At 38.5% G+C, this 12,762-nt stretch overlaps 1 protein-coding gene across 3 annotated transcripts in view; it reads right to left on the bottom strand.

Moving 5' to 3' along the window:
- Positions 1–12,762, bottom strand: part of hipk2 (homeodomain interacting protein kinase 2) — a 102,366-nt gene that overhangs the window by 28,488 nt on the left and 61,116 nt on the right. For all 3 annotated transcript variants that reach the window (XM_081373195.1, XM_081373197.1, XM_081373196.1), the window contains exon 3: positions 1,006–1,129. In XM_081373195.1, the coding sequence (XP_081229321.1) occupies positions 1,006–1,129 (124 nt within the window). The remainder of the gene's footprint in view (positions 1–1,005; positions 1,130–12,762) is intronic.

Raw genomic sequence — 12,762 nt, 5'->3', positions numbered from 1 at the left:
AAATACACACACATGCATGTATATATTTAAGAAATATTTGCATACATATACTGTATATATTTATATATAATTTATATTATATATAAATATAATTTTTTTTATATATAAATTACAAATTTTTCTTAAATATATACAAGCATGTGTGTGTATTTATATATACCAATTTAATTATACACAGTACACACACATATATTATTTAAACACAAACTTTTATTTTGGATGCGATTAATCGCGATTAATCTTTTGACAGCCCTAGAAATATTATTACATTTTAAAAGAACTTTTTCTATTTTAATATATTTTTAAATGCAATTTATTTCTGATATGGCAAAGCTGAATCTTCAGATTATGAATCTTTTGTAACACGATCAGTGTCTTTACTGTCACTTTTGATCGATTTAATGCATCCTTGCTAAACAAAAAGGTTACACTTTATTTCGATAGTCCACTTTAGACATTCTACTAACTATAAGTAACTTTTCAACTACATGTCAACTAACTCTCATTAGAGTATTAGTAGGCTATAGTAGACTGTCAGTAGACTGGTAGGTTATGGTTAGGTGTTAGGGATCGGGTTAGGAGAACAAGTTGACTTGTAGTTGCCAACTTACTTATAGTCAGTAGAATGTCTGTTGGGGGACCAACAGAATAAAGTGTTAGCAGATATTAAGCACAGTCTACTAATACTCTAATGACAGTTAGTTGACATGTAGTTGAAAAGTTACTTATAGTTAGTAGAATGTCTAAAGTGGACTATAGAATTAAAGCATAACCAATAAAAAAATAAATAAAAATCGGTGTGCAAATTCATCAAGAGAATTTCTCCATAGAGGCTGGTGCCCCAGATGTCCCAAACCATGGTAACAGCCAAATGAGAAAAGCCAGGGTTGAGTACAACAAATACCCTAAAATGTACTAATGGTGGAAACTTCTGACTAGCTGAATTCCAGTGCATGTCTAAAACCTAGGTTATTCTGATGCATTAAAGAATTAGATTTAACTTACCTGGTCATACTCAGATGCTCCGGGGTACAGCGGCCAGCCTAGAAACAGCTCAGCAATGACACAACCCAGGGACCACATGTCTATAGCCTCACAGAAGGGCAGGCCCAGGATGATCTCTGGAGCTCTGTAGACACACAGAAGTGGAGGATGAACTTCAACAACAGAGTCACAGCAGAAAAATGGAAAAATAAAAACTGATAATTCAAAATATTAATCAAAAATATAAAAGTATCTGAATGACACTGTTTGTTACTATGTTATCCCAGTATACGGTACATTAAATGGCGACAGAGATAGATAGATAGATAGATAGATAGATAGATAGATAGATAGATAGATAGATAGATAGATAGATAGATAGATAGATAGATAGATAGATAGATAGATAGATAGATAGATAGATAGATAGATAGATAGATAGATAGATAGATAGATAGATAGATAGATAGATAGATAGATAGAAATTTCAAACAATCTATTTGAGTGTACATTTATGAAGCAATTATTGTCTTCCACCAGAGAGAGGGCCAGAGGCAAACTGATGTTTTTGGCCCAAAACTAGTTCATGTGCAACCTGTTCCATTGAGCCCAAAGTTGGCATTCATTACACCGCAGCCGTAAGACCTCATTGTACTCATTTAAGTTGACCGAGTTGAGTAATAAAGACAAACACAATGCATTTTGTTACCACGGACACAGCGGGAGGAGAGACGTCATGTGATACGGCATTACTCTGGGTGCTGCTTGTGAATTATGATTAAAAGGAGGTCCACTCTTTTGGATAGAGGGATTGAAGATAAATAAATGCCAGAGAGAGAGACTTATTTCAGCAAGTCTTGTAGGTGAATGCACGCACACGCACGCACACACACACACACACACACACACACACACACACACACACACACACACACACACACACACACACACACACACACACACACACACACACACACACGCACACACACGCACACACACGCACACAAATAATAGGATGACGCCTCATTTCAGAGCACATTAATATTATTTGTAAAGGCAACACTGGACATTGGAAGAAAAGTTCATACTCAAGCAGCATTATCGTTCACTGAAATTAAAACTTAAATAAAAATTAATTTTAAAATAAACTAATACAAGTAATAAAAAGCGCACACAATTACTAAAAGTTAAACTAAAGTGAAAACTGAAAATATAACAATAAAAGCTTCATTTTTATTAAATGACCTTTTACTTGTATACATTAATAATAAAAAAATATGAACAAACTATAATAGTATATAAATAATATTAAAATTACACTACTACCAAGAGGAAAAACTCAAGACACAACTTGTGAAATCACAAGATCTCTTTAGGCTATCTCTTATAGAGAGCAATGTGATTAAATAAAGATGCACAGATTTTAGGGATGCCTCAACATTAAAATGTTGTCTGACACAGGTATACTGATCATTATTTTGATGTTATGACTACTAACCAATACATGGCTGATATTAAAGTTCTATATTATTTGATCTAAAAAAAAAAAAAATTGAAATCAACCGTTTTAAAGTGGATGTAGGCATCACACAAAATGAGTAATAAGAAAGACAAATATTTATTTGAGATTAACTAAAGCTTACATTCAACAGTTATTAAATGATAGGTGTTTGTAGATATCAATGTGATTCACAGCAGATGCCGGCAAACATAATATAAAGGAAAAAAAGAGGAAATGAGCATGCATAGTTAATCAAATATTGAAATTATTCAAATTCAATTATCCATCCCTATCATATAAGTCTGTAATCAAAAGTCAATGGTTTTAATATGAACTCAAATGGTTCCAATCAAACTATGAATTCCACATTAATTCTGGTCCTTTTATATTTGGCCAACAATTTGTCACCTCATTTGTTTCTATTTCTATTTTCCTAGGGATGTATGCGGAGGAGCACCCTAGACAAAACAGAAACAAAATACAACTCACAAGGGCAGGAAAAGACTCAGTTTGGCAGTTAAATCTCCTATTGGCTCTCACGTAAGGTATGTGGCGCAGGACATCACCCTTCTGGAGTGATGTCATGCCACCCAAGCCTCGTGCATGCTGGTCTTCTCGATGTCATTCAAATAAGCCACAGCGCTACCAGCTGAAAGTATCTCTGTGACACCGAGGACGCATTACGGCCGCCACGTATGCAAATGCATATCCCACTTCAATCTTTTCTCTCCCTTCTTCCAATGCCATATGCAAAACAGACCAGCAGCTGCTGATGCAGGACTTTCAGCGGGTGTGATAAACACAAACACGCGCAGCACTAAATATCGTCCTCATTCTCTTGCATATAAAACGTCTGCTTGTAATGCAAAAATCTGTGGTGGTGAGGAATTCACAACCCTGTTCCAGATCCGCACACATGGAAATATGAGATCCTATAGAAAGGCAGATGTGTTGCGGGGAGAGAGTGTTTGAGTTCATTTGTGGTACGTTTTGCATACCTAAAACCTGTCAGGTTGTGACCCTGCAGGTGTGCGTTTTATTTGCATGCGTATCATTGTGCAGCTTACATGTATGCATGGGGTGACAGTATGCCCACAAGTGCAAACATCCGATCCCGGGGTTGATATTTGCATGGCAGGCCCGATGCACCCATGCGGTGTCATTTCTTGTACACAATGCCACTAAGGATAGTGCAAACAAGCACAGAAGCAAAATCTTTGCATCCATCAGAACCACTGCAGTGTGCAAATAATCACTGGGTCTCTTGCATTGGGGTAATTGATGTTGTGAATATGGGGTCAGGCAAAGGTTATCACACACAGTAAAAGAGTGCTTCTTCAGTTCCTTAATGAAGCATAATTCTTCTTCTGGAGTCCTAAACCACTCATACCCACATTTACATGGTCACTCAGTTGCTATTTGAGGCTCTGACATCATTCTGCGTGGGCATGTCAAAAAGCATCGATCACAGCTGACCTTCAATATGGACCACCACTCATAACCACAGACGATGCCCTGTTTTTTTTTCCCAGGCCACAATTCTACTAGCCTGGTAATACCAAACTCTGCTACTTCGCTTTGCTTCGTAGACAGAGTCTGGAATGGCATAATAGAGAAGTGTTTTCTCTCTCGCGGGGGGCGTTTGTCTGAAGTTTAAAATCATTGGTTACCCGTAAGCCAATCACATAACGTTTGGTTATGGCGTGTGTTATGCGCATGCTCAGCCGCATCTAACTTCCACTGTAAACACATGTATGATGCGAAAACAAAACCATCGAGCTAAATACCGGAGTGAACATGGCTGTGAACGACTTTTGCAGATTATGTGAAGTAAATCTACGCATCCACGGTACAATCAGCGTCTACGTCACGGCTCTCAGCCCGCCCTCTGTTCGTTGATTGGCCCGGCTGTTTTCAGGCCGGAGGAAAACGGAAAGCTATTATGCTGTCTCAGACTGAGTACAGAAGCGAAATGAAATTGAGCGGAAGTAAGAAGTCTGACGTAGTCAGGCTACAATTCTACATCTCCCAGTGCTATTATGCTTTGTACTTCTGTCACCGTTTAGGAAATTGTTATAATTAATGATTGTATTGTATATTGTATTGTATTACTATTTATAAAACGGTTATAATAACAACGCTCTTCAACCGTGACTTATTCGCCATAAATCACACCATAAAGCACATGCAATACAATATTTAATAACATACAAATCACTGAACACTTTACAAGGTACACCCGTTCAACTGCTCGTTAACACAAACATCTAATCAGCCAATCACATGGCAGCAAACCACTGCATTTTTGCATGTAGACATGATCAGGACGATCTGCTGAAGTTTGAGGAATGAGGAAGAAATGTGATTTAAGTGACTTTGATTGTGGAATGTTTGTTGGTGCCAGACGGATTGTTCTAGTATAGAGAATTTCAGAAACTGCTGATCTGCTGGGATTTTCAAGCACAACCATTTCTAGGGTTTACAGAGAACGGTCTGAAAAATAGAAAATATCCAGTGAGCGGCGAAAAGGCCATTTCTTCATGCTGGAGTTCAGAGGAAAATGGCCAGACTAGTTCAAGCTGACAGCAGGGCTGGACTGGTAATCTGGCATACCGGGCAAATGCCCGGTGGGCCGACGTGCTTTTTGGGCCGATACATCTCATACTTTTTTTTTTTTTTAACGGCCCATAAAACTCGTACATCGGCGGCCCTTTCGTTTTGTTTTGTTTAATTGAGGGCGCTGGGTTAGTGCCGGTGTAATGCATTGGTCAAAAAAAAAGGAAGCGTTCGTTTTTTTCCCACTGACAGACCGGCCCATGAAACGCGTAGATCAGCGGCCCATTGGTTGTTTCCTTGATTGACACTGGGCTGGCCCAATTACAGCTTTAAAAACCTCCCCCTTTGGGCTTTGAGTGAGCGTGCAGTGTCAAGTGTGTATCTGTCAAAATAGTCTGAGGAATGGAGAAGAAACGCAAGGAATGTGCAGAGAAATAGCGTGTAATAGAAATAGCAGACGCTGTAAAATGTGTCAAAATATATATGTTTTCTGCAGCAGCAGGACCTTCATCAGCTCCAGTGGCTGATGAGGAGGATAGTGAGGAGGTGAGAGAGATGAGAAAGTGTCGAGTCCGCGCGCGGTAAGCAGAACTACTTTCAAAACACTTTGGCCATGAGTGTAGGAACCCATTACCCAGTTACGCATTATTTCCACATCTGCATAGTTGACGATTACAGAAATTTACTAGAAGTTTAACGAGACGCGTTTTTATCCATTCTTTCCGCCAAAATAAAAGCTTGATGCAGTTTCCGTCAAAATAAAAGATCTCTTTCAAGTTTAGAAATTAGTACAAAACAAATTATGAAAGTTTTCTTTATTTTTTAGTGCATTTGTTTTACAATATATGGCTATTAGGCTACTGCCATGAGGTTAATATTATAACTATTATTATGTAGTAGTGTAATATAGACAGACACTGTTACTAAAAGAGGTTTGATTTTTTCGTTATTATATTTGCACACTGAATTTGGGTTGGAGCTTTTAATTTTAAACCCTCGAACTGCACCAGATTGATGAATTTAACATTAAAATGCACAAAATTGTCTTAGGGGGAGCATGCCCCCAAACCCCCCTGAAAGACTTAGGTCCACCCACCACAGTTTTACCAAAAAAACACTGTGAAAAACACTGGTATTGCTATGCCAATGCAGCGTATAGCTTGTTTTTGGATGCATCACTATAGTTCAATTGTATAAATAAATTACAATTTTGTACTTATTTCATCTGTTAACTCTCACTCGTTTATACTCACTCATTACATGGCATTAGTGGTTTTACTGAACAAACACATATTCAAGGGCGTGCGCATGCAAAGATGGGTGGCGTGGTGTTTATGATCATATATAGTGGGCCAGTCTGGGCCAAAATGCCAGGGCCGATTTTCGGTCCCAGTCCAGCCCTGGCTGACAGTAATGCAACAGTAAACTACTCGTTACAACCGACATCTGCAGAAGAGCTCTTCTAAACGCGCAACACGTCAAACCTCGAAGCAGATGGGCTATGCAGAAGACACACCGTGTGCCACTCCTGTTAGCTAAGAACAGGAAACTGAGGCTACAATTCGCGCTTTCTCGCCAAAATTGGACAATAGAAGATTGGAAAAACGTTGCCTGGTCTGATGAGTCTCAATTTCTGCTGCGACATTCAGATGATAGGGTCAGAATTTGGCGTAAACAACTTGAAAGAATGAATTCATCCTGCTGTGTATCCTGATCCTCTGGGTGCCCGCTGATTGGCTGCTCTCCCTCGGAATCAATTTTAATATTTATGTCCTGTCCTCACATCGCACTAAAGCAGAGGAGGCCAGAAGTTCCCGCCGTGCCATTTTAATAAACATTGTGTGAGAAGGCTCACCGAGGGAAACACAGACATCTATCGTGCACCTGAGGCTGGAGGCGAGGGAAAGAGTGATGGAGCGAGGGGGCGAAAAGGGAAATAAGATTCGGTGTGACAGAAAGAGAGGAACAGACAAAGAGTGAGAGAGAGAGCAAAAGGGAGGTAAACGTCGGAGACAAAAACAAACAGTCCAGGCATGTAAGAACAAGAGAATGAGGGAGGCAGGGGGAGATGTTTAGATTTCCATCTCCACAGAGTCAGACTGTGGGGTCATCTCTCCACAGCGCTTCGACAACTTGCTAAAACAACCTTGGAAATAGTCCTCCCTTTTATTGTGCTCGTATTGAGGGAGTGCTCTTTCATTTCAAGGCCCTGTGAACCTCTCCCTCTCCCTTCAAAATGCAGAGGAAATCGCTGACGAAGCTGTCACTCTCTCCACTCCCTTTCTTCCGTCATTAGCATTCCCAAGACAGAAAGTGTAGAATGAGGGAGAGTGAGAGGAAAAAAAGCGAATTGATGACCTCTTCTCTTTAATTTCACTGTTATAGACACCTCATGCGACATGGCAAAAAAGGAATTAATTTTGAAACGTTTATGCAATGAGACGAAAACTTTAGATTCTTATTTTACCCATGTTGTGAATGTGAATCGCAAAAATAATGGCAGAACATCTTTTTCTGAATCAACTCATGTACTCACTGCAAGTTATCCAAAAAGTGTCTGTTGAATCAAAATCTTAACGGGTTAGTTCACCCAAAAATGAAAATGATCCCATGATTTTCTCACCCTTAAGCCATCCAAGGTGTTTATGTCTTTCATCTTTCAGCCAAACACAATCAGAGTTATATTAAAAAATATCCTGGCTCTTCCAAGCTTTATAATGGGAGTGAATAGAGTAGTTTTTAAAGCTCCAAAAAGTGCATCCATCCATCCATCCATCCATCATAAAAGCAATCTATATGGCTCCAGGGGGTTTATAAAGGCCTTCTGAACCGAAGCGATGCGTTTTTGTAAGAAAAAATCCATATTTATAACTTTATAAACTATAATCACTGGCTTCCGGTAACGTTCGTACGCGAGTCTAGGTCTGATGGAAGAGTGACCTCTGACCTGACGAATGACATATTGACGAACGCAGAGGATAGAGCAAAAACAAAACACCGGTTACGAATTAGAAGTCTAAAATTAGAACTTTTAAAGAGAAATGTCAGAGGAGCTTGAGTTTGTTGCCCAGTCGAGAGGCGTCTACTCTCACCTAAGCTTACGCTACGCCTAAATCCTTCGTCACACATTGGGTCAGAGATCACTTGTCCGCCGGAAATAGACAATTCAATTCTTACTTGAATGCTTATTTACAGACTAGATACAAAGCAATATACAATGCTACTTAATGCAAAATAACTAAAAACTATACATAAAAATAATAATGTCTATAATAATATATGTGCATTGTTATAGAACAAGATTTAGATGAATAACCACCCCACTCAAACCACATTCACACATGCCACTTAACCACAATCTATCAGTACATATTTGTATAATCGACAACTTCCTTTGCGTGCCAGTCAGGTACAGGAAAAGAAATCGAGTTGCAGAGAGCCGAATTGTGGCCCATAGATCACTCAGGCGTCCTAGAGTCCCACTGAGCAAACAAAGAGAGGTTGTGCAGTGGCGTCACAGGTTTGTAATCCTCACCCTCCCTCACATCTCAGGCTCCTACAGCATTTCCACCATAGACTGTTAATTACAGACATGCCACCACCCCAGACAGAGAGAGAGAGAGAGACAGCAAGAGTGATGACACTCTTACACAACTGACCTTCTGACAAACACACATAAACATCAAGTGGCCAAAATGCAGTCTACCTCAGATGGCTCATGTACGATTGTGGATTATGAGTGATAATGTGTGCATATGAATGGGTGCATGGGTACTGTAACATCCAAATGGCAGGAGATACTAAACAGTTTTTCTATTTAAAAAACAAACAAACATTTATTACATTTAATTTATTATATTAAATTATTGTCACAACAATAATTGAATCTTTGATGACTGAATAAGTGCAAATCACCTTTATTCCACAAGGTGGCGATGTCTGATACAGAATGGTGAAGTGATGTTTCACTCATAGTTACCGCAGGCAGAAAACAAAAGAATAGGAAGTATCATCAGCAAAACTTGAAATGGCTCAGCGATTTTCCTGCAGAGCAAGTTCTGAACGCAGTCAAATATTGGTGTCACTTTCACATGATGGTGGATCTGGTGAAGAAGCTGTCAGAGATCAAAATATTGATTTTGAAGTTGCTGAAAATGATAGTTTGGAGAATATGTTCGAGATTGTGAATATAAGCCAGATGCTGAATGTACTGTGAAATGAGCTCTGATGAGGACAGTGATGATGGTATAAAACATCTGCTCTAACTGAACCCTTCCAATCTCCAAAAGGTAACAAAATATGCTTTATTTTATTCTTCTGTAATCGTTACTCTAATATCAAGAGAGTTTTATATAACCGCGATAGGGAGAGACCCATCCGTGTTAGATATGGATCCGGGTCACCAAAAACCATATGTCATAATGATTGGCGAAACATTCATGCATTTAAGGGTTAAATATACTGTGTGCAAAACAATCATGCCAATAACACATTTTGCGTCCCACCTGAGTGACCCCAGCCCTTCTGCAAGAGCTTGCAGGGTGCTGCATCAGTCATGAGCCCTCAACTCCAGCTCCCTCTCTTTTCTCTCTTCCGCCCACTGTCTGTCTCATTCCCTTTCTCTCTCTTTCGCCTCAGCAATCTCTTAAGCAGCCTGTGTAAGTATGTGGGTCACGTCAAGAGCTTTCCGCACGAGGAAAAGGTCCACAAAATGAGTGTCCTGACGGACGCTCTCGCATTTGCAGTCGGGCCCCAAGTGGAATGCACTACAAGTGGAACTCTCTTCCCACAACTTTCTCAGACACACACCCATGATTAAAACATTTTATCACCAGAATAAATGATTCTGTCTTGGTGTCTCTGTGTGCATGTACTCTGGAACAATCTAAATCATGCAATAGTGTCAGTAGTTGATGGGACTTCTAGCATTATTGCAACAAATATGACATACATTTTTTTTTGTGTGTGTTGCACTGTGCTATAGCTCAAACTAATAGCCAAACAATGTATGGACTTTTCAATGATAGACAGCAGGGTGGCCAATATTATACTGACATGCACAAAATTGGTAAAATGAACAGGACTCACTAAATATACTGGAATATCAGCTTATTTTTGGTCATTTATATGGCTGATAAAATAAAATAGTTTAAATAGTCTTCTTCAAAATTTAAATAAATAATGTTATGTATAAAATAAGCTATATATATATTAATGTGAAGCTAAAATAAACAAAAGTGACAGCAAACACATTTATAATGTTACTGTTCTTTTGAAATTTCGACTCAAAGAATCCTGAAAAATAAAAAAAAGTTTTAAGGTTATCAAAAAAACTTTCAACATTAATAATAATGAGTAATGTTTCTTGAGCGGCAAATCAGCATATTAGGATGATTTTTGAAGGATCATGTGACACTGAAGACTGGAGTAATGACGCTGAAAATTCAGTTTACATTTACATTTACATTTTCAATTACATTTTAAAATAGAAAAGGGAAAACAGTTATTTTAAATGAAAATAATATTTCACAATATTACTACTTTGGATCAAACAAATGCAGCCTTGGTGAACACGAGAGGCATTTAAATAATGAATAATCATGATTAGCTAAGGATAATCCATATTAATCACATTATACATTTCAATGTAATGATGGCAAATCAGCCGTTATATTGGCCAATAATTATACTGGTCATTGGCAAGCATACCCTAGATATTTGCAACAGCCATTAACAAATCCACATTAAGCAATTTCTCCTAAAAACTGTTGAAAACAGAAAATGTTCATTCACATCACAAGGCTGGGGAAAAAATAAATATGGTGGAGATAATTCTGATAATCAGCCAAACGGTATGATTATTATCAGCCAAAAAGGGCCAAATATAGGCCAATAAATCAGCCAATCTGTCTATCACAAAGCCCTTCTGCTCTACGGCTGCAGTTCTGAGCCCACACGCCACACTCTCCGTCTCAGCACACTGCCTCTGGGAAACACAAGGCTGTCATTCCTCTCTATTCGCTTCTGAGACAAAGAGAAGGAGAGACGCTCACCTACGCTGACCAGATAAATCAGTAATGTGCCACCCCCTTCCATCACACCTCCATCTGTCTCTTATCTGTCTTCCACCTCCTCTACGGTCCAGCAGTCCAGCACACCTCCACACGTATAATAATCAGATTGTGCAGGACTGATATTGTGTGTTCAAGCTGTGCTTCTGAACAGGTGGCGGCTGATGTCCTGTGTCTATGCTGGAATCCATAATTAACATATTATCCATCCTACAGTATGCAAAATCAGGAATCGTGCATCTCATGTTAAAACTAGTTTATTTTTGTACATGATTTTTTGCTAATTTTAATTCAACTTTTTCAGAAGAAAAAAAAAAAAACGTAGAAAGAAACATGGCAGAGAATGCAAGGCCAAACCCACACTTGTTTCTTTAATTCATGAACCCCCAATTCATTTTGAGGTAATGAATTTAGCTATGCTAAAGATACACTACCCTTTAAAAGTTTAGGGTGTTTTTATTTTCAAGAAATTAATACATTTATTCAACAAGAATGTATTAAATTGATCAAAAAGTATCAGTAATGACTTGAACTTGCTCTTCATAAATTTTTTTTCAATTTTTTTTTAAAAAGTGTCACAGTTTCCACCAAAGTATTAAGCAGCACAACTGTTTTTAACATTGGTAATGCTAAGAAATGTTTCTTGAGCATCAAATCAGCATATTAGAATGATTTCTGAAGGATCATGTGACACTGAAGACTGCTGAAAATTCAGCTTTGCCATCACAGGAATACATTTTAAAATCTTTTAAAATGTTTAAATTAAAACAGACTTGTTGAGCGTATCCGAGCCCAAACTTTTGAATGGTAGTGTACATGTGCAATTTTTTAAATAATATAATTCTGACATGTTTTGAATTAAGCATTAGTCCCAACTATGCACTAACAAAGTACATACTTTTAAAGCATTATAACAGTATGCAGTTTGTAAATCTAAGCCATGTGTGTGTTGGGATTGGAGAAAGGTGTCAGCATACAGTAGAGAGCAAACACAACAGAGCAACCAGAGTCGTTTCTCCTTTAGCCTCTGTGTCGGAGAGAAAATTCTGCTCTCTCCATGAAGACAGAGTCCAGGAGAGACAGACAGGCAGTAGCAGGGTATGAAAGAGAGATAGAGAGAGAGACAGGTTGTGTGTTTGCATGTATTGTGCTCCTCAGGACTGAGCACTTAATCTGCCTGCAGATACGTTACACCACAAACGGCCAAACGCAATTAGCCACACTGCATTCTTCTGCCTTCACACAAACACAATATCTCACGCTATCTCTCTCCCCCTCTCCCTCACACACACGGGGGTGATAAGAGGCACTGTAATTAATAATAAAAATGGAAAGGGAGATCGTGCTGTCATAAGGAAAATGTGTAAAAGGGACCAGAACGCAAGAGTTCAAAGCACACACGCTAGCATTGGGTTTATTTGAAAGATTTGAGAGCATTCATTTAGTTTTTAGAGTAAAATACATAATAAATGACATTGTTTACGGTCTTCATACACATTCTTACTGTGCATGATTAATCAGTGCATGTTATTCCAAAGTAAAAAATAATCTTTCAAATCCCCTCAACCACCTGCTAGTATTATGGTATGTGATGGCCACTTATAATACACATAACTGTCAAAAGTTTGGACACATTACAATTGTATAGTT

This window comes from Scardinius erythrophthalmus (genome assembly GCF_964197995.2).
Source record: "Scardinius erythrophthalmus genome assembly, chromosome: 8".
NCBI classification, from domain to species: Eukaryota; Metazoa; Chordata; class Actinopteri; order Cypriniformes; family Leuciscidae; genus Scardinius; species Scardinius erythrophthalmus.
The sequence above is the reverse complement of the archived record's forward strand: the minus strand, read 5'-3'. Positions and strand labels throughout refer to the sequence as shown.